Below are 22,510 nucleotides of genomic sequence, written 5' to 3' on the forward strand. Positions count from 1 at the left end.
TGCTTCCTCCGCAAAAGAGGTGTGCAAATCATTTACTCAACTTAGTCGCCTCGGTGGATGCTCCCAAAGCAAGGTCAAATCCGGCGTACAAGAGCGCACATGACAGAGCGATGGGAAAAGTGCAGGCCTTGTCAAATGCGGTACATCGGAGCACAAAGATGTCCGATATTGTCCACAGGGTAACAGGAACAACATTCATCAACCCCACATCTACAAGGTGGTCTTCGGATTTTGAAGCTGTGAAACGCGTGCTGGACATTGGGATCGACAAAGTTAAACAGTGCAGCTCAGAAATGAAACTGAAAGGTGATTCAATGACCGAGTCCGATTTCTGTTCTCTCGAAGCGTACGTAAAGGTGATGGCTCCAGTGGCTGCTGCAATGAAATTGCTTCAAGGGGAAAAGGACTGCTTCCTGGGGCATGTGATCCCAATGGTCCTCGGAATCAAAACCAAGCTAAGTGCCATCTGTAAAGTAAAGTACAAAATCGTTGTTCCCCTCATAAATGTTCTGCAAGTGAGTCTCGATGAGAGATTCCGAGACATCCTGCAAAGTGATGAATACAAAATTGCTACCGTGTTGGTACCAAGGTTCAAGATGTCGTGCATTTCGCAGTCTGGCGAACTTACTACAAAGGAAAAGGTCATTGCAGCAATCGAAGAGGTCCTCCGGAAGAGTGAACAAATGAATGACAATGAGGGCATGGACCTTGGATTGGACACAGTGAGTCAGAGCTCAACATTGGACAGCCAGGACGATGACAATTTGTTCAGTTTTGTGGACAACACATGTATGCAAGATATGCGTGTTGGATCAACCACGCATGACAAGATTGTGTCAGAGTTTGAGTCGTACCTCTTGGACAAGCGAACAGATACGAAAATTTTGCACACCTACCCTTGTTTGAAAGCATGTTTTGTCAAGTTTAACGCTTCACTGCCCAGTAGTGCAGTTGTTGAAAGGTTGTTTAGCTTAGCTGGCCAGATATTGACACCGAGAAGGTGCAGAATTTCGGACACACTGTTCGAAAAGATGGTGGTGCTGAGATCACTGGCTTCGTCCGCTAAGAATCTGATTCAAGCGTAAGCACAGCCAGCACAAGGCATTGGTGCTTTTGTGATATAATTTGGAAGCTGTGTGCAGAGTCACCGATGCCAGTTCAGTTACAGCACTGGACTAGTGTTATGTCAGATGAATAGTAATGTGGCATTACAAAGGTGATGGCTTCGCTTAAACTGTAATGCGACTTTGGGCTGAACAGCCAATTTTTCTTAATAGTTCACTATGTTAACACCTCGTTAGTCAACTTGCCCAAAGGAACAGGAAGGCCTGAAAATATTTTCCTTTGTTTTGTTGAATTGCCTTCTGGAAAAATTTGAAGCTCACTGGAGCACTAGAAGAGTTTTGTATCTGCTCTGTACCAATTTATGACCGCAGACAGGTGAGCGCTTTGGGACTCAGGGGCACCAGGATGGTGTGAACGCATTACGAATGTACATCGAATTAAATTATTACTTCAACCGATATTGCTGTCTATTATTACTTATTAGTGACACCTTTATTGTTCTTACAGCCATTTCCCACAAAGTAGTTGGAAAAGTAATTGAAACTACTTTGTAGTAGTTACAAATATAGTTTAATTACTTTTTGCAAGATGTAGTTAATTAGTAATTCCAATTACTTTTAAGGGAAGTAGTTAGTAGTTGTAGTTAAACTACCTCATGAGTAGTTACTGCCCATCACTGCTAATTACATTATCCGTCGTGGAGATACAGCTCTGTGAATGTAGACCTGATCCTGTCTCGGAATATCACGCTGGACCCAACTATAAAACAGTCTGCGTCCGCTCACTCGTTGCAAAGCTCAAGCTTACAAGGTTGATTTTACAATCTTAGCGTATAGCTTGCTGCCTGCACCGAAGCTGCCTGAGAACGCAAAAGCCCCTTGATTATCATCATAACATCGAACGTTGCTTCTTGAGCTGAACGAAGATTCCAAGTGTACGCGAATTATTGGACCAAATGATTCAATGACAAAGTCTCAAATTTGACCCCGTACCCGTCTTGATTTGTACCGATCTGCAGTGCAATGGGTCATATATATATATATATATATATATATATATATATATATATATATATATAGTGATTCAAAGGCGGGACTGCAAGCTATAATATCGTTCCTACGCTATGGACCACAGTCCACGACATTCTGACAGTGTACATGCAATTCAGGGATGCTCGTCATGGCATCATACTACAATGGGTTCCTGGACACGCACGCATACGGGGCAATGAAGCTGCCGATGATGTAGCGGACCTTGTACATCTCCCCTCATCAAAACACCTAGTGCCGTACGCCAACGCAGACATGCATGACCTATAGACCTCTCCCTGTTTGTAAACAAATGACGTCATAGTGTCCGACAGCGCCACCAATTTGGTAGAGTTGAACTATGCTCGAAGCTAGGGGGCGAACAAGGTCGCGCCCGAAAGCCGCGGTCTTGAGGGGATTACGATGGTCCCTGAACGGGACGCGACCTTCGGTCCTACTTTTCTTTCAATACGAGCCAGCGAACAAGTGCCCGTTCGTGGAACACAGTCTGTCTACCAACGTCACGATGACGTTTCTCGGGTAGAGGTCTATTGAGGTAGCTTATGCACGGGCTATGACTAGACAGCAATGGCTACAAGGCGACGGGCACTCTTCGTTGCTCTATCTAGTACAGCCGGAACTCAAATTCAGAGTTCCGTCCACGTTACTTCGGCCTATGCGGACGCTCACGTACGGGCGCCATTTCCTCCACAAAATTGGAAAGGCTGATTCAGCGAAATGTACGTCAAAATGTGTAAATCAACCAATATCAATCAATAAAATGTGTCAATCAATCAATAAAATGTGTAAGTCAACCGTGGAGGACACTGAGCACATTCTTGTGCACTGTTCCAGATATGCATCTCAAAGGGCTACCATGAAATCTGCTCTCGACCGACGGGACAGCCACAACTTTGACCTTGTAAAAGTGCTGGGTCCTTGGCCTGCTGACAAAAAGGATTGCGTGCGCCTTGTCAGTGCGTGCGACATTTATTCAGAGCGGTGCGTTGGAGTCAATATATATAGGCAGATTGATTGCATTCTGCGTTGGGTTAGATCAGGTTATCGTAGGTTAGTTTAGTTAGTTAGTTTAAGTTTCGGTTAGTATGGGTTAGCTTAGGCTGTGTTTACTCTTGTGATGTTGGTTTAAGTCCCCTACTTGAAGTTCACCATGCTTTGGGCTGTGCGGGCATAAGACTACAGAGACGGTTTCATCTCACTTTTTAAAGATATATTTTCAAGCGTAGATTTTTGACAATTTATTATCAACGTTAGATAATTAAGCAGTTTATTTTTGTCGTGGATTTATTTAAGCGTATATTCTGGACGTTTTATTTTGAACGGTGGATACTTACACGTTTATTCTTGAGCGTTTATTTTTAACGGTTTCAAATAGGCTATTTACCTATACCCCTGTGCGACAACAAAATTCTCGGACCATGGTCGGACCTGAGTTCCTCTCCAGCACTGGACTAATGGACGAACTCTAATAGGACATCTTTACATCATCATCACTTTCTCATCCCTCCCACAAGCGCAATGGGGCAGTGTACCGCCATATCGGCGGAGAATGACCCATCACATCATCATCATCATCATCCTCTGTCTGTCTGTCTGTCTGTCTGTCTGTCTGTCTGTCTGTCTGTCTGTCTGTGGTGTGTGTGTGTGTGTGTGTGTGTGTGTGTGTGTGTGTGTGTGTGTGTGTGTGTGTGTGTGTGTGTGTGTGTGTGTGTGTGTGTGTGTGTGTGTGTGTGTGTGTGTGTGTGTGTGTGTGTGTGTGACACCACAGTCAATCTTTTTGGCGACGATCGGGAAGTTAATGTATTTAGTGGGACGGTAAGATGTATCGGAACATGATCAGGCAACGCAACGGAAACAAGGGGAGAGGACATACATGGACAGCGTTACTTCGTGTATGTCCTCTGTCCGTGTCCCCGTCGCGTTGCCTGGTCATGTTTCAATGTACCAAGGAACACGCTCTGCACCTTCTCGCGTAAGAAAACTACGGAGACATTGGCTCCTACAACCCAGGAGCCGCTTACTACAAGTCACTCATATACGAAAGTAAATAGGCATGCATGTTTGTTTGTGCTTGCTGAAGTGCTGCTGTTACTGAAAATTGTCCACTTACTGTCCACAATGAATGGATTACCGCCATTCTTCCTGTCAAAATCACGGTACCTTTAACCCAACTCATACAAAATCTACACTTTGATCTTTTGATCTTTGTTCTTTTCTTATCAACTCTACTCAACTCAACTCATACAAAATCTGAGCCATAGGTGGCTTGACGACCAGAGTTGTTAAGTAAACGAGTAAGAGGAACTGAGTACGTGTATTTAGGTACCTTTTGCGTATCTTGAGTGAAATATCAGATACATTTCATCCCCATTTTTTCTTTATCACATCACATCACATACATTTGCATGGTGGTACTTTTATCTGTAACTCGGTTACTTTTTTCAGTAACTTTTACTCTACTTCAAAGTTTTTTTATTATTAAAATACATGAGCGACAACCGTCATCAATAGGTGGCGCAATTCGGCTAGGCAATTTGACGTGAGTGATCATTCCCACTACTGAAGTCTGTATTTCGCAAATATAACACTGAGTTGCCAAGCAGTGCCGCGGTGGAGGGGTTATGTAGCTTGAGGTGTCTCGTCAGTACAAATCTTCGAAACCGCATGACGGAAAATAATTTTGAAATAACTGTGCTCGTTTGTACAAACAAAAGGTATGCAAGAGAAGAGAAACGTTAAGAAGGAGAGGAAACAGTGGAGATAAGGCGCTGGTTTGTTGATGTGTGATATCAGGTCAGTGTCAAGTCTATCGCCTATCTTCTTGAAATAAATATATGTAATGGTTCATAGCTCGGGTGTGTGCAGAATCCCACACCACTAAATAAAAATCATAATTATCATGTATTTCTCTCTCTCTCTCTCATAAATTAAACCTATAAATTCAGAATTTGTTATCCCACACCACCAAATTATTGATGTATGTTATGTTGACAAAATTTCATATACAGTATTAGACTTAACTAAGTTTGTTACATTTCCTGTATAACCTTTTGTATAGAGCTACTAATTCACGCTTCCACCGCTCCGAATAACCTCACCCGCTTCCGCCGGCCGCTAAGCTGTCGCACCGAAGAAAAAGTACGCCGCTCGCGTGTTCTCTAAACTTTTGTCCCAACCTGCACTACCTGCAAAAAAAAAAAAAAAAAATGACATAAATAAAAATTAAAAAAATTCCAAATCCATAAGAAGGAAAGAAAGAATGAATAACGTAATTATTATCACATCTTTTGAACCAAGGTAATCTGCTTGATCAATCGTAATGAAACTCATAACAGCTCGCTAAATTAACCCGATCAATTTAATGGAAAAAGGAACAACAACTTTATTTTGGCTTTGGAGAGTGGGGAGCTTGAGGGGGGCTCAACAATATTGAAAAACATGTCTCCAGTCCTGGAAAAAGGAACTGCGAAGGCACTGAGCACATTTTTAGAAGTGAAGTGGGAATTTTCTCCCACGGGGTACCTGTAGCTGTAACTCAGATTCTTTTCAACCCATTTATCTGCCACTGTACAACTCAGATACTGTTTAAAAGTGACTTTAACAACCCTATTGAAACTCTATTGACGACACACCTTTCCTTGCTCCAGTAACACACAGTTGGGTATCAGCAACCGATAGACTGTTGGTGGTGACGGGTGAACTCTTCTGGCGTAAATGTCAAAGAGCTTTGCGCCCAGGACTTCTTCCCCACTGCGCGGTTCTGGTCATACCGTGTCCTTACATGAAAAGACTACATTTCGCATATGATACGCTGAAAGTGAAAGTGAGTATGAACAAGACTAGCCAAGCGCCTAATTTCATTGGAATTTTTATTTCCGCATTGCGGCAAACGCGCCATAAAGAACGCACCTTTGTTATACAGCGTGACCAAGGCCCCAGCCGTCGTATCGGCTATTATTGTCTCATTCGCACGAATTATGAATCGCCTTCGTGATATCGTAAACCGAGATACGTACGGCTCACGAAGCAGTAAATCTCACAGCGAGCAGGAGTCACGGCAGTCCAATCACGTGACATCGCTCCGCTCCTCTCCCTATAAATAGAGGCGGACAGGACTGTCCAGGGCACCGTCTCTCCACAACCAATATGCACCCCATCAGCGTAGTTCTCGTTCTAGCAGGAGCAGTGCTCCTATTGGCCGTTGAAACGGGACATGGAGCTACGGTCACTACCACGGCGGCGCCCGATGCTGGCGGTGCAGCTGGACAGGCTACAGAAGCTCCAGTTTCCAGCAACGGCGGTGTTTTAACAGTTGCTGGGCACGGTTCCTCGGGAAACGCTGGTGAGACATCTGTTTCCAGCTCACTCTAAACATTATGTTACATCCTCACAGCTCGTAAGGGTGGCCCGACACATTGCCTTCCTTTCTCTTTTTCTTTTTTTCTTTGTGTATGTGTGTGTGTGTGTGCATATAACGAATGAGGAGACGTGACAAGTTCTACCAAGATCATTTTTTCGTCTATTTTTATCACTTTTTTCTCTCAGATAGTTTTAGCTCTTAGATAGGTTTTAGCTAATCCGTTGGCCTGTCCACAAAATTATATATGCAGGTGACCTCGCAGTCATGTTATACTCCTTTTGACTTCAAACAGAAGGCGCGAGTATGTCCATCCGTAGCCTTATATGGCCACGTGACAGTTACCACGTGAACAAACCGCGAACGATGGCCCTATTCAGGAACCGCATTTGAATGCGTTGTGCACATTTTAGTTTGCCCATATATGCAGCCTTTTTTTTTTTCCCCTTTTTCCTTTTTTTTATTTTTTTGAAATCCTGGTATCGGATGAGGTTTGTTGGAGTTGGGAAATAAACACCAGACAACAATTTCCTCAGACACAGCAGTTGCTGCGTCTGAGGAAATTGCTGTCTGTTGTTTATTTCCCTGCCTCGGGTTGCATCCTTGTCATCATGAACCAGCTTGACTGCGCCCTCTTCTCTGTTGTCGACAGATTAAAGGGTTAAAGGAACATTTAATTTGTAACGTATTTTCTTTTCTGTTTTTTCCTTCCCCACATACTTACGGTTAGAAATTCCCGTAAGACAAAGAGGAATATGTTCGCTGACAGAAATTTCTCTCTTTTAACAGGTCGAGCTGACGAGCCTGCGGAAGAACGTGAGTATCAGCATACTTTTCGGATCTTAATTCGGTTCAAAGTACACACGCGTCCAAGTGTCACGTCACGTCACGTCACGTTACGATACGATACGATACGCGAACAAGGCGACATCAAAGCTCCATGCAGCGTTCACCAGCAAATACAAGTCTGTTCAGTGTATGCGCGTATTGTTTCGACGGCCTGGTGCACAGGAACGGCCCTGAGTGCACGGAATCTGCTTTCTCACCGGTTGACCTCGTCAGCAACGAGAAAAGTTACAAACCGTTCGTAATACAGGGTGTGGCAGTGATGTTGCTTCTCTTAACAAGGCGTAAAAAAATGTAACTATCGGTGATCAAGATAGGGCATTGAATATATGCATCATGTCTAGAGCAACGAGTGCACTGAAAGCGACTGTCTTGCGTTCATATTCGTTCCTCACTATACTATTTTTGTGGTAACTATAACTGTGGTATCATTCACGTTTTAGAAACGCAAGTGATGAATATTAATGGTAACAGACAATCCAATTACCTGTATATGTTACCCGTAAAGAACTTTAAACTGCAGTATTGGCTGGTGAAGAGTCTCCCATTTTGTACTTTCTTTGCAGAACCTAAACCACCGGCCGAAACCACCGCAGCCCCCCCAGCCACGGCAGCTGCCCCGTAAACTACCTTGAACTGGAAGTCAAACCAGAAAGAACAACGAACGCCTAATAAATGAACCCTAGGCACTAGTGTCATACTTGCATGGCTTCGTTTCATGGTTTTTACTAAACTTTCTGCGTCACAAGCAGTCGTGTCACAAAGAAAGGGGGGCTCAACAATAGCGAAAAACATGTCACCAGTCCTGGGCACCATGTAGTAGCACGCACGCAGATACCAGGCAGTATAGCACGTCACTGACACACCTTCCAACCGTAAAATGTTTGTTGTTAGTCCACTTTCACTATACCTATCAATATTGCATATTTGTACCATATCATGATAAGGCATTTTAGAGAAAACTCTTCCCGGGAACAGCACCACAAAGGATACTGCTCCGACGACCAGCAGTCATTTTCAGTGGGGATATCGATCAAGTGGCAGTGAACACACACACATATGTAGCGTAACGTAATGTGACGTGACGTGTCGCTGAAAATAAACGTTAAAAAGACGGTGTGCCTACTAGAAGGGCCGGCAACCGTGTATTCCCACGAACGATGCCCCAAAGGAATATTCTGGCAGAGGAACAAGCAAAAAAATGCTCACGGAGCGGAAGTTCCGCCCGTCTTGTGATGGGCATCCGCGCCGCTCCAGAATATCGGAAGTTGCGTACCGACCACATAGCAGACGACACTATCGGCCTTGTCGTCTGCTATAGAAGGTGAGCTGAAAGACATTCCGCATAATTAGAGGATAACGGGAAAATATGACGTTGCGAGCTCGCGCTCACGTGACAGCAGAGAGCTATAAGTTTTGTACAGCTCCCGCTAATCGCCAGCGCCACCTAGGCACCGAAAGCCCCCCCCCCCCCCCCCGCTTCGCGCTCACGTGACCCTCGTGACGCTACCCTCGAGATATGACGAAATTAAACCAGAAACTGACCCGCGTAATATCGTAAGCGTAATAATATAATAAGTGTAATAATAATACCAGCGTAATAATATAATAAGTGATACACTATAGCCGCAAAGTACAGGCCATCATTCTCTTTTTCTCCAAAACGTTGTTCTTTGTGTGTTTGGAAAATTTGTTTCTGCCCGCGAACACTGCAGAGACGCCAAACTATGCTACTTCAATTGAACTCACCGATGCTAGCGCCACCTACAGATAAACAAGGCTTGATTCCTTAAACGACGTGACGTACGTATCAAAAGCCTTCCAATTAGAATCGTGCATCGGCGGCTTATACCCCCAAAAACCTGCGGAGACGGAGCGAGAGGAGGGGAGGCAAGGAAGGAAGGAATGTCATCGTAGTGCTTGCGCGAAAACCGCTAAGCCAACGGAGATTGTTTCGGGAGTCGTTGGACATAGCCAGCAAAGGAAATGCAAGTCAGTAATATACTTCCTCCCGTCCCCCTCTGCCGGTTTGAGGGGATATAAGTTCGCTTGCCTCAATAAACCTCTTTGCTCTCTCTGAGGATCTGTGTCTGCGTGTTTGTCCTTTTTGTCCGTGCCTCTCGGTTTTCCTCCATGACGGGATGATATGATAGATTAGGAAAAATCTTTCCAGGAACATTACTGCTCCGCGACCGTTATAGGCAGTCTTCCAAGCCACTGCTTCCAAGCCAAGGCAGATCGCGTTAGCAATGATACGATATGATATGTTCGACGTTGAGATGACGGCCGGACGTTAAGTTGCAGACCGGTCGCTGCTAGGATTGGTGAGGAGAAGTTCCGTGAGCAAGTTAAATCTTGGGTAATAGTCTTTGGGCGAGTCCCGTTTCCTGGAGGAAGCAGACTAGGCTGCGAGTGATGATGATTGCGTCTAGAATAGACGTGTGCGGAACTATGATCGGCAGCGGCGTCATTTTACCACCGGCGGCAGCAACGCGAAGAAACAAAAGTCAAAGACATCACAAAACCGAAACCTACCGTCATCGGCATCAATAAAGCATATTCCTGGCATATTCGACTTCGCGAGAGGGCTGCAATGTGCGTTTTCGCGTACGAAAACAGTTGCGAAGAGGCCTTCGGCGCGCCGGTTAGGAAACGGCGGCATACCGAAAATTACCGCCGGCGGCGGCGCACATGTCTAGTCCAGAAACGTGTGTATGAAGCAAGTACCACGATGTTTGACATTGTGCGACGGTCATTTTGGCCAAGAATGCAACTGCGCGTTGTGTGGCTTGTGTTGTGTTTGTCCTTCTATGTTTAATTGTCTCATCAACTACTACACGTTAATCTGAAACTTCACTATATTATCGCAAGAACTTGTCCAAGACAACCAGAGGTCAGAAAAACTGAAAACTTGAACGGCGGTATAGAAAAGTCTCAGGGTTTGGAAACGAACAACGCTGCAATCTGATTTACAACAAACTCGTCTAATTCACAGCACGAAGTAACTGCCCTTCCAGTACAAGTTACGGGTGAAGTGTAATTAAATTACAATCGTTCATTTCTTAAAACTAACTACACACTGTAATTAATTACTCAAATGGTTTACTTAGAGTCATTAAGGACTCGTAATCAACTGCTTCACAGCTCTGACCGGAACGAATGTCCATGTGTACGGCCGTGGTGTAGTTTTTGTAGTTCTCTGCCGTCTGCCTGCCTGAGTATGCACATGATGTGATACGTACGTTCGCACCGGTCACAACGTTTCGCCGCTAGTTAACTAATAACTATTACCTCCAACAGATTTTAAAATCGTGTACACTTCTTTCATCATATTACCTTTAGCTCCACAATTTTATAACCCTAATTTTATCATGTCTTGGCGTATTTGGTCAGTTAGCCTCGCGACAAAAGAGAAGTAAGAAGCTAAATTATCATCAGCGTCATCATCCAATTACCTAAGGCTATCTCTTGTCCTTATTGCTTCGCAACAACTGCCACTAAGCGATATTAAATATGTCGAGAACGGAGTGTGTGAATTTTTAATGAGCAGGTACCTCGCGAATCCGAGCGCTCACGCTTGAAGGTAACGTTCGAGCGAGTCTCACGTAATAAATCTGTAATAGAGAACATCTACCAGGGCCCGCTTATGTTAATGCGAAACAAGGACAAGATAAAGTAACGCACGCAAGGGGATGATAATCCATTTTTCAGCGCTATTACCTCTGAACATAGTTGATAGCGGAAATAATTTTCTACCGAGGCTTCGCTGCTCCTGGCAATTACACCTTCCAAATTAATGTCCCTCTCTCATTTTCTCTCTTTTCCCGTTATCTCTTCTTTTTACGCTGGAACCGAAAAAAAAGTATTTCAAATAGCACCAAAGTCTGCTCCGCGAAGGAACAGCTGTTAGATTCGCTGTGGGCGTCCCTCTCCATCTGCCGCTCTCTCATCTTATGCACTTCCGTGCGATGCTGATAACTTCAGCTGTTTCGCGGAGCTTACATGAATTCCAGGACAAGGACACAACCAACCATCACTGATCGTTGCAAGATATGCTAAACAATCTTCGGGGGAAAGTAATACAACAAAGAAGAAAATAAAAAATCAAATGGAATGGACAACAGAGGGAGCAGTACGGGAAACTTAGAGAAGGGAATAATATATGGCAGACGCAGTTGGATGGGATGTGAAGAGATTTCGCAATTGAGCAGCGTCCTCGGCGGTATATTTCATGTTGCTCTGGATACGTTTGTTATTTATCGATCATCCTATTCTTCGATCACGAATTCTGCTACTCCCACAAAGGTCCCCTAAATGAAAGGAAAAAGAAAAATGAAAAGATGAAGATGCTGGAATTGTAAACTGTGTTCACAGAATTGGTTGAACAGGTTAATGGTAAGCATCTGCGCTGCGTCATAGCACAAGCACAGGCAATGTCGCTTTTGCTTTTACCAAACCCTAGAAACCCTATACTAGACGGTGCGTGGCCATTACTTGATCCTTGATGTGAACGGCGCGCTCGGTCCTGCGTGGTCGCGGTCGAGACGCTCGCCCCTGCGAACGTTTACGCAAAGTAATCCACTGAGGAGTCTGGTCATTTCAGACTGAGAAGGTCCGCAACCAGGACCGCTGCGCACAGATGACGACATCTTTAGTGTCGTCGCTTCCGATAGTGTTCAAGAAGAATCTGATGATGGTGAAAGCGTGAATGCACCAGCTGTGACACTAGAAAATGCGCGGGCGGCACTGAGAACAGCGCTATTATTTTTCGTGCAACAGAACAGTATTTCGCAAGTCAATGCCATTAGCAAAGGTTTGCAAGAACTGGATGCGTGTATTAGAATGAAACAGATGACAATGGATAGTTCTCTGTGTAATGGTCAATAAAGACGTTCACAGGAAACGAAGCCGTCCCGATAAACGCGGGTCGACTGTATCATCATCTTTGTCCACCACGCCCATCCAAGGTTTTAATGCAGAAAACAGCCGAGGATAGAGTGGGTCTTATTGTGTTACCCTTTGCTGGTTAGCCTGTTTTGATTACAGAAATAATGGAATGGAGAAGTTCTAGTGATTGGGAGAGGAAAGAAAGTTTTGTCTTTTTTCAGCAAGCACGGCAAGCACTTTATCAATACTCGATATCGCTGCCCGTACCGCTTGACGTTAGAACGGTGTGCTTGCGTAAGCGATACATGACAGAAGGAGTAAGGTCCACGTCTGCCGTCAACATTGGATAAGGAAAAGTTGGTAATTACTGCGAAGGCCACACTTTCACTGTCGTGCGGCTGTGTTAGACGCGGTAATTCCTACCGAGAATCCGGAGAAGCCACAAGTGCATGGGGTTTCCCGCAGGGCTACAGTGAACGGCGCTACTACTATCAGGTTGGCCTGCGGCGTAGTGAAGCCAAGGTTAGACAGGAAAGGGAACTGAACCGAAAATGGGAGTCATTTTTTTGCCCTTTCTGTCTGCCTGTAACACGATATGAAAGCGTGTCAAGGCGTGCATTACTGAGGTGGTGGATGTGACATGCAAGAAAATGTGTAGATGTTGCTCATCTGCGCGAATGAGTATGGAGGAACAAACGATGTCAAGGGGAAGAGTGTACGAATGGTGCAGACAGTTTGGCGAAGGACGGGGCATGGTGATGAATTAAGCACACGGACACGTTCGCCCGACTGCATTCACGCCAGTGAACGTCGCAGGCGTTGAGCAAGCCATCCTCGAGATCCGGCAAGCAGCCGTTCGGGATATTGTGGCCCAGCGTAATATTAGTATCGGCAGTGTGTAGCCAATCATTCACGAGCACTTACTGTTCCGCAAAGTCTGTGCAAGATGGGATCCCCGACTCCTCACTTGCTACTAGAAAGGAGCGCGCAAAGCAGTCTCTGAGCAGGAGCTGAACCGGTTTCAATCCGAAGGAGGCGGATTTTCGCAACCAATCATCACACGCGGTGAAACCTGGATGCATCATTTCACCCCAGAGACAAAAAGAAGCAGCGTGGAAAGGCGACGTAAGGCTTTCCCGCCACAAAAAAAAAAAAACAAAAAAAAGCAACATACAGACGTCTGCTTGGAAGTCCATGGGAAGTCCACTCTCTTCTGGGAGATGCGGGGTGTCATCCATGTGGACTTCTAGGCGCAAGGGGTCGCGATTAATGCCCAGTACAACTCCACGTTGATAAAGGTTACCGTGGCAATTCGCAAGAAAAGGCCTGGGATGTTGTCCGGAAGGGTCATTCTTCTTCATGACAATACCCGACCTCAGACGGCGAAGTTGGCGGTAGCAGCCCTGGCCGGAATGCGCTGGGAGTTTTTGCCCCGTGCCCCTTACAACCCAGACTTAGCCCCAAGTGGTTACCATTTGCTTACCCCCACCTTGGAGGAAAGATGTTCGACGCAGATGAAGCCCTCGAGAAAGATGTCCTGCAGTGGCTACGACAGCATAGCCCGCTTCTTTATACGCCAACGGCATCAAAGAGTTGCCACAGCGATGGCAGCAGTGACTAGATCCGCACGATGAATACCTTGAAAAACTGAGGTAGTTCGGCGCTTCCCGAATTTTCCATTGTCTTTAAAGAAACAAAACTATCGGTCAACCTGGAACGACCCTTGTACCTTAAGTATATTACTACGCATTCGAATTCCGGATACCGACGCACCAAAACGTAGTTCCTATTTGCCTAACAATTCGATCAATACAACGACAACTCAAACAACTTCCTAAATATGACGCCACAGTCACATTTCCCTGTGAACATCACTACGGTGCTTGTATTGTAGGCACAGTCGAAGGATGGTGCTAATTATAGCGTCGGCGAAACACCTCCGAAAATGGGAACGCTCGATGTGGTATGAAGGTGCACGGAGAAGTCGAGAAAGGAGTGAAAGAACTTCGTCGGTTCCGGAACACATGCGCAAGCTTGAAAGCCAGAGTGAAAGGCAATTTGCGCTAACCCAATTTCTTCACCTCCTGCTCTTCATTCCACCCGAGCGTTCCCCCGGAATAAGGGGAATTAAGCGCATGGACGACCATCAATAAAAATTACACATGCATCCGACAAAGGAGAGATCTGATTATTTCGCAAAACAGAAGCAAAAACGACGGCAGCTGATATAAATAGAGAGGGTGGTGACAGGCTGTAAATACCGTTCGCTTTCTGAATATGCGATGCACGTCAGAAAAGTAAGAAGAAATTAAGTAATTAAACAATACGATTCACGGCATTGTTTTACGAGGAACGTATAACATAGACTGTAAATTTGAGGCGTATGGCGAAGAGGGGGCAAAAAAAGAAGATCGGCTGCATTTTTGGGCAGTGTGCCGAACGCATTTAAATGTATTAGCTTTACAGAGCAATCGTTGTCGGTAATTTTTTGTTGTTGTTGTTGTTGTTTTTTTTTTTGCGAAACTCTTTTCGAGATTTTTATTAAAAGCCTCGTAACGCTTTTGTGAAACCCTTTATTTTTTACATTGTTACTATGACATGAAAGAACTGAAAGATCCAGAAGATGTGGGTTCGAGTCCTACAGCTGGCTAACCCTTTCAGTGACTTTCATCTTTCATCGTTACTATGACAGTTGTTCCACAATTTCAGCGTACCGCAAACAAAGTCCGCCGATCACGTTGTGGCGCATGTGACAGGGCACGTGGCTCATCAAACCACGGACATACCTAGCTGACTGATTGATTTGTAAACCTACCTAGAAAGCCTGTAGAAATTTACATACCTAGCTACGGTGGTTGATCCTATAGAGATATCGCTTTTGTACTGTAGGCCCACCAAACCGAACAACAATCCAAAGTTCAAGTAAAAGAAACCGCTGTCTTTGAGTTCTGTTCAGACACAGCACTACTTCAAACGAGGACATACAGTCCACTAGCCGTCCCTGGTGTTGTGCTGGCTAAGCTGACGTTACAATAATAATGATAATAATAATTGGGTGTTTACGTCGCGAGACAACTGAGATCGCTGACGTTACAAGTAGGCAGGACGCAAAAGCATCGCGCGTCGAGTAATGTTCATTTTTGTGTTTTGTTTCCCGTTTTGCGTAAACCTCTGTTGTGTAAATTTACCTGACATTCCCTTACAAAAATAAGTTTACCCAGTCTATTGACATCATTTGGACGTCCTATTTCCTGAATAGACTTCCTTTGGACTACTGAATATACAGCCTGTATGTTTCAAGTCTATTATAGACATCTTTTGGACTATCGTGTATCCTTTCTATGGCCTGTCAATAGGAGATTGGCACCAACAGTCTATAGAAAACCTGCTATAGAAAGGAAACAAATATCTGCCATTTCCTGCCTATTGACTTTCTGTAGACTGGCCACTGGTCAACATTCCCCTTCAACCATCATATGGCCCCTATTCGGATTCATGAACCGTGATCAGTTGAGTCCGAACCTGGAATTTTGCTGAGGTCGAAAGTGATGTTTTTTCCCCTGTGTTGAGAACCAATACATGACCATCATTGGCACACGTCTAGGATCATTGAGAATAATCCTTAGTGCCATCTGCAATAGCTTAACCAGTGCAAGGACGTAGCACCGTCGTCGCTTCCAAGCAGACAAGAGATATCATATATTACTTGACTTTCGGGCTTCCGCAAATTCGAGTGCTCTGCTTGCCTCTGACGTGTCAGAATGAAGGGTTAGGTGTTCCAGCTTAACCCAATTATGCATACATCTAACCCCAAGTTGAGGAATTGCTTGGAGTAGTAACTCAACACCAAGATAACGCATGTGTTTGTAACTGCTTTCGGTCTGAGACATTCAGTAGGTCCATTGAAAGACAAACTTGTGGAGTGCGTAGTGTCCATGCAGGTTCACATTGATGCAGGCAGCATTCTCACTATATAAGTTTCACTTTCAATGGACCTACTGAATGTCTCATACCGGATGCAGTTACAAACACAGGCGTTATCTTGGTGGTGATTTAATACTCCAAGATATTCCTTACTTCGCTCTTGGATGGATGCGTAATCGAATTAAGCAGGGATACCTCACCCTTCATTCTGACTCAGAGGCAAGCACGACACTCGAATTTGCGGAAGCTCGCAAGTCAAGCAATATATGGTGTCTGTTTTCTCTTAGGAAGGAGGTGGACGTCCTGAAACCACTAGAATTAAGTAATTGCGAATGTCGCATAATGATTATCGATAATCGTTATGTGGCATACATGGCCGTCATTGGCACGTGTCCAAGGTCATGGTGGATCCACCATGACCCTGGACACATGCCAATGACGGCCATGTATTGCCTGTCAGTATAGGTTAAAAACATCAATACATATTCACATAACAGGAACTCAACATAATTACGGATTCATATTTAACATATTACAGTTCATAAATCCGAATTGGGTGAATATAATGATAATAGAAAGGCAATCGTGGATCAGTGGCCAGTCAATGGTCAGTGTATAGAAAGTCAATAGACAGGCAATGGCAGATGATCATTTTCCCTTCTATAGTAGGTTGTCTATAGACAGTTGGTGCCAATCTCCCATTGACCGTCTATGGGAAGGAAAGAGGTGTGTCTCGCGACGTAAACACCCAATTATTTAATTTATTTAAAGAGGTGTGAACAAAGGTGGTCTATGGGAAGGCAATAGACCGTCTATAGCTTCAATGGACGTTTGTCCATGACTTGTCTATTGGCTGACCAAACAATTTTTCACAAGGGTTGTGAAGATAAGTTAACACAGCAAGCACAATTTTGCACAGAACTATTATTTATTTATTAATAAGTAGTATTTATTATTATTAACTAGTATTTATTATTATTAACTAGTATTGGTAGTTGCACCTTACGCTCCCCTTCTGTTACAAATGCAACCCAAGAGTTCTTCTGTCGTACTAATTGGAACATGACCAGTTTCCCTGGCGTTCTTGGCCAATCTTTATCTTGACCAATACATATCTTTATGATATCGCCATAAATTACGACAAAACGATAACGCCAAAAATCCCGACGTCACTGACAGGACACGATTTAGGTCTTAGGTCTGAGATTCGTACACCTTTCAATGGACTGTAGGCGATTTGGTGTCGTAAATTGAAATTTGAATTGAAATTTCAATAAAATTGAAAATTGAAATAAATTTAAAATAAAATTGGTGTCATATAAATTTGGTGTCGTTCAATCACACGGATGGACGGAAGTTATTCTTCACTGTTCGAATTCGTTCCCAGGCTGCACTGATCTGTCGCGGAGAAACTTGTGCAGAGGCTGCACACGACATGGAGGAACACATACACGCCCGGCCTGATTAGTTTGTCGACCATGTATACATCGACTATTTGTAACAAACCACCCATACAGATAGCGTACAGCTTCGTACAAATACAATGGACTTTTCTCACAACGTTTCTGCGTATTCTCTATGACCCTGACGGCGCCGACGAGGATTCCCTACATATTCAATAGATGGCGCCAATAGCCGTACGAGTTTCGCTGGACAGCCGCTAGGCGACGACGCGAGCGTGAAAAAGGTCCATAATCCCCAATGCTGAACTTGAGAGAGCTCATGCGCAACCTCATCACGTGAAAACGTGTTGAGAGCACAGCAAATACTGCCCTTGTAAAGGCTCCTCTACCACACACACACAATGAGTACGGAAAAGCCAACTTTAAGTTTCTACCATTTCTAACGCCTCAACTGCTCTTACTTTCGTTTTACAGGAAAATACATAGAGAAAATGGCCAAAGAGAGTTGCGAGAAAGCCAGCCAAGAAACCATTCCACCCGGAGACGTCAGATACTTCGCTTTGGTAGGAGTTAAGAAGTATTACTACATCTGCAAAGGACCCAAGGCACTTCGAGTCGAATGTACACCCCACATACTCGACAAAATATGTAAGGTATGGAGCACAAAATATGTAAGGTGTTCTTTACAAAACAGCGTACCTGTTATAATTAGAGCGCGGATAAATATGCGCCAATAACTCGTGAAATATCCATGCAACAATGCTCTAAAAATCTTCCAAACATTCAGTACAAAAACTGAATGTAGCAATTTTGTTTCTTGTTATTGGTGTGAAAGCAATGCGACGAATGCATATATGACAAAATTTCAGCATTCTATTAGGGACCACACGGTAAAATAAAGCCGTTTTTCTTAGGAGCACGCAGGAAAGAATACTTGCGCAACAAATATAAATGATGCAGCTGAAGACGGTTTTCTTTCGGCTCTGCATCACAGATTAAAATGCGAATGCCGCCCGTTTTCATAGCAGTAAAGAAAGTGACAGAGACGAAGTACGGCGTATCGACCACGCATGAGCAACGAACGTGGTCTTGTGGAGGCTGAACACCACACCCCTCCCGAAATATAAAATATTCGGGAAAAAAAATATAAGAAATACGTATTCGATTCTGATCGGAATTTTCGAAACGGAGGACCAAATCCTTTTCGAAACCAGAAAAATCTTACATGGTCGAAAAGAACAGGGAAGCACTCGCACGTGGCCATATGAAAATATAGTTGAGTTTGAGCATATATATATATATATATATACTTGGTGAATGGGGTTCGGACGACCGCGAATATATGTAGCTGAAATGAAAATTGAAACACAGACTACGAAGGTACCGGAAGTAAGAAAAAAGGGATAATTTATTTACATTTAAGATACTTGGAATGCTAAAAGGGTTGTCGACGTTTCGACAGTGGCACTGTCTTCGTCAGGACTAAAAGTAAAGGAAAAAAACTTTTAGTCCTGACGAAGACAGTGCCACTGTCGAAACGTCGACAACCCTTTTAGCATTCCAAGTATCTTAAATGTAAATAAATTATCCCTTTTTTCTTACTTCCCGTACCATCGTAGTCTGTGTTTCAATTTTCATTTCAGCTATATATATATATATATAAAAAGAGAAGACAAGAAGATTCTTTTCTTGGTTTGGGGCTGATTAGAAGGGTTCAATGGTGCGTATAGAGGCATGTTTGGCATATTTCGAATGAAAATGCATGCACAGTGCATATTTTACTACGAAAATATAGTAAAATCATGCACTGTGCATGCATTTTTATTCGAAATATGCCAAACATGCCTTTATATGCACCATTAAACCCTTCTATTCAGCCCCAAACCAAGACCAAAAGCCATTTTTTCATCGTCCAGATACGAAACAATATAAAAAACGAAACAAAAACAACAAAAAAACTGCGTTTGCATGATAATCCGCGATCTCTCTGTTCTCTACGTTATGATGAAACATATGAAATGCGATATATACGGATTTAGTCAAATTTTTTAGGAGTTTCAGGAGTTTTTTTTAGGAGTTAGAAAGATTTAGGAGTCAAACAGCTTTAAAGGAGCACGGAAGGCACTTGGAACATATATTTTTTTACCGCGTGATATGAACAGACTACTACCAGCTCCAGTGGCGTAGTGGTTGAGGTGATCGCTTTCCACGCCGAGACTGGGAGGTGACACGGGTTCGAATCCTGTCACCGGCTGTGCTGTCTGAGGTTTTCCCTGGGTTTTTTCCCGAAGACTCTCCAGACGAATGTCGGCACAGTTCCCCTTGAATTCTGCCCAGGACGCACAAAACCCCCTGTCCCCCGCTCCTTCCTGCAGTCCTCTCTCCATCCGTCCATGTCTGTACGCCGCTCATAGCCACAGTTGCTTCGCGGCGCTAACACGGAATCAAAAAAAATGAACAGACTACCTTTAGGAACCGTTACGCAAAATATTTTCTTTGGGAAGCGCGAGTTTCTTGAGATAATTTGCGCGCAGTGGGCGGCGATCTCGCCCATGCTGCTCCCAGCGTGTGGTGACATCAAGTCAGTCAGCACTTTTTCTTGACTGCTGAGGATCCATGAGTACCTACCCTGGTGCTGAGAATCCTCTGCTAGCGAAAGCGACCAGTCGAGACGCGGGACGGGCGGTGCGAAATGCAACTGCAAAGAGAAATAAAGAAAAGGGAAGGCCCGCGCCTCACTAGATTGGGTGACTGACTTGAGGCGCCGACAGGTGGCAGCCGAGCGAAGCAACATTTCTGACCCGTGAGATTGAAAGCCCTCTTGCGGGCCAGGATTGTGCGCTGCTGTCATACGTTTTGTGCGAATATTTAGGGTGTTTTTTATTGTTATTTTCTTATCCTTAAGATATTCTTTAAAAAAAAAACAGAGAGCAGCACCGATGCCATTTTTGCGGACGCGTTAGGCGGCAAGGCGAACATCCTGCGGGAAAGAGCATTTAACTATTGGACGACTATAATAACCTAAAAATTCATTAATTTTTAATTAGATCGTTTTGCGAAAATGCGAGACAGCAGAATCAGAGCCAGTACTTTGAGATACAAATTGCTGAACCTTGGTATTCCATTAGAATGATCCGAAACCGAAAATACGCACTTGTCGAGCGCAGAAACGACATCGGCTTCGGCTTATCTGGTCCGAAAAGCGGTCTATCTGGCCAACAAATAAGCGTTTATTCCAATCAGATCGACCGCTACAAAACACGTGACCCTCCGACGCGAACGACCTTTCCCTCTTTTTTTCCGCTCGACAAGTGCGTGGTTTCGGCTCATTTGCGTAGCAAAATTTGGTGATATACATTTCAAAGAACGCACTCGTTCCAGGATATTTAAAAAATAGGACGGATTTAAATAATGGTTGGCTCCAATTCCGCTATCTCTCATTTCACCGAAAACGTATACTTAATAGGGTAATTAATTAAGTTTAGGTAATTACTCGTCCAGTAGTTGCATGCTATTTCTCACGGGATGCCCATTGGTCGCATAATCCACCTGTGAAAACCGCATCTAGGTAGCTCTATTATAAAAATTCCGTAAATGATAAAGAAAATTGAAAAATGTATATTGCCCTGTATATACCAGGGCTCCTTGTTCTAATTTCTACTCCATCCGACATATTTCTGTTCGAGTCCTTCCATACTCCTTTAAAGCATTGAATGCAGAAGTTTCATTCAAATATGGTGCAAGAAAATAGTGAAAAACACACCCTCAATCATCTTCGAATTGACATGTACGTATGTATTTCGAAACTTCCTATACATATTCGTCCAGAGAGTAATTTTAATATTCCTTATCAGGACATCAGCAGGAGCACGCCCTGATGATAGCTGCTACTGGATACGACGGTAAGCCAGCTTATTAACCATTTAACAGGGACAGCTGATACGTACCGGAAAGGAACAGGAGAAGTGAGACTTGAAATAAAACTAGTTTACTCTACAACGGTAGACAATCAACGTGATAGCGAAAGACTCAAAGCCCGCCAACATCTGTTTTAACTGGATTCCCATTTCTTCCCTTTTGAACAAACGTCCTTTTTGCATCACCAGGTTGACGTGAAGAAAAACGAAGTGACGGCGTTATCGGGCCCAAAACAGCAGACAGTCCTCCTTGTAAGCTGATTATTTGGAATAAACCCTCCTCAAAACACTCGCTAAGCGTACTTTCATGTTTCAACCGTTCGCTGAGAAAACTACTTTCATTATTCTACGAATAAGATCCAAAAGATGGGTTTCTGCATAGCGCGCATACATTGTACACTTTAAAGCTCCGTGGTCCAGCAATTTCAGGTGGTGTAATTCCGGCTGTTAGTATTTATTAGTAGTAGTAGTATTATGTATTTATTTATTTATGGTTATTAACGGAGATTTAATACCAATTGCACTACCGAAATACGTTCGCAAGCGTTTTCTGAGAAAATGCCCCAAAATGAAAGAAGCAGGCTCTCAAATGCATCTAGGGCCTCACACAACGTCGAGAAGAGACTATACCTAATGGGTTGTCACCAAAGAGAACTCCCGTCGAATCGGACGCTCTATACGATTTGCTGAACGAAGTAGCAAACGCGGACAACCTTGACAGCACGATCTACTTCACTTTGTTCGGTTTCCAATGAAGGGCACAATACGAAGTGAAGCCCATTTCGCTTCGGAACGAGGCCCTGTATCAGGCACAACTTTCGAAGCGAAGTGCCGTCTGCAAATGAACGTACAAATCGAGAAAACGGCGAGATACCGAAACTGAAAGAAAAAGAAAAGCGCAAACACGAACGCATCAGTCGGTGAATGACAGAGCACAAAAAAAAAAGAAAAAAAGCGAAACTGGAGTGAACGTAGCAGCCTGCGGACTAGCGCACATCAGCACATGAATGACGCCACCTTGAGGGATGACAGGGCAAGACATTTTTCGTGCTAAAAAATGAA

The 22,510-nt window shown here is 44.0% G+C and overlaps 1 protein-coding gene across 1 annotated transcript; it reads left to right on the forward strand.

The window, feature by feature from the left end:
* The first annotated feature begins 6,228 nt into the window (after positions 1–6,228).
* LOC135397628 (uncharacterized) lies at positions 6,229–21,740 on the forward strand. Its single transcript, XM_064629240.1, has 5 exons — positions 6,229–6,456; positions 7,261–7,287; positions 18,006–18,184; positions 21,386–21,433; positions 21,638–21,740. Exons 1-4 carry the CDS (start codon positions 6,261–6,263, stop codon positions 21,407–21,409), a joined length of 426 nt encoding a protein of 141 aa, XP_064485310.1. The 5' UTR covers positions 6,229–6,260; the 3' UTR covers positions 21,410–21,433; positions 21,638–21,740.
* The last annotated feature ends 770 nt before the right edge of the window (positions 21,741–22,510 follow it).

This window comes from Ornithodoros turicata, chromosome 6, assembly GCF_037126465.1.
Source record: "Ornithodoros turicata isolate Travis chromosome 6, ASM3712646v1, whole genome shotgun sequence".
NCBI classification, from domain to species: Eukaryota; Metazoa; Arthropoda; class Arachnida; order Ixodida; family Argasidae; genus Ornithodoros; species Ornithodoros turicata.

Coding starts and splice junctions, on each gene's coding strand:
- LOC135397628 (XM_064629240.1), top strand. CDS start 6,261: ATGCACCCCATCAGCGTAGTTCTCGTTCTAGCAGGAGCAGTGCTCCTA. Junction 6,457..7,260: donor CGGTTCCTCGGGAAACGCTG/GTGAGACATCTG, acceptor CTCTTTTAACAG/GTCGAGCTGACGAGCCTGCG. Junction 7,288..18,005: donor TGACGAGCCTGCGGAAGAAC/GTGAGTATCAGC, acceptor TTCGTTTTACAG/GAAAATACATAGAGAAAATG.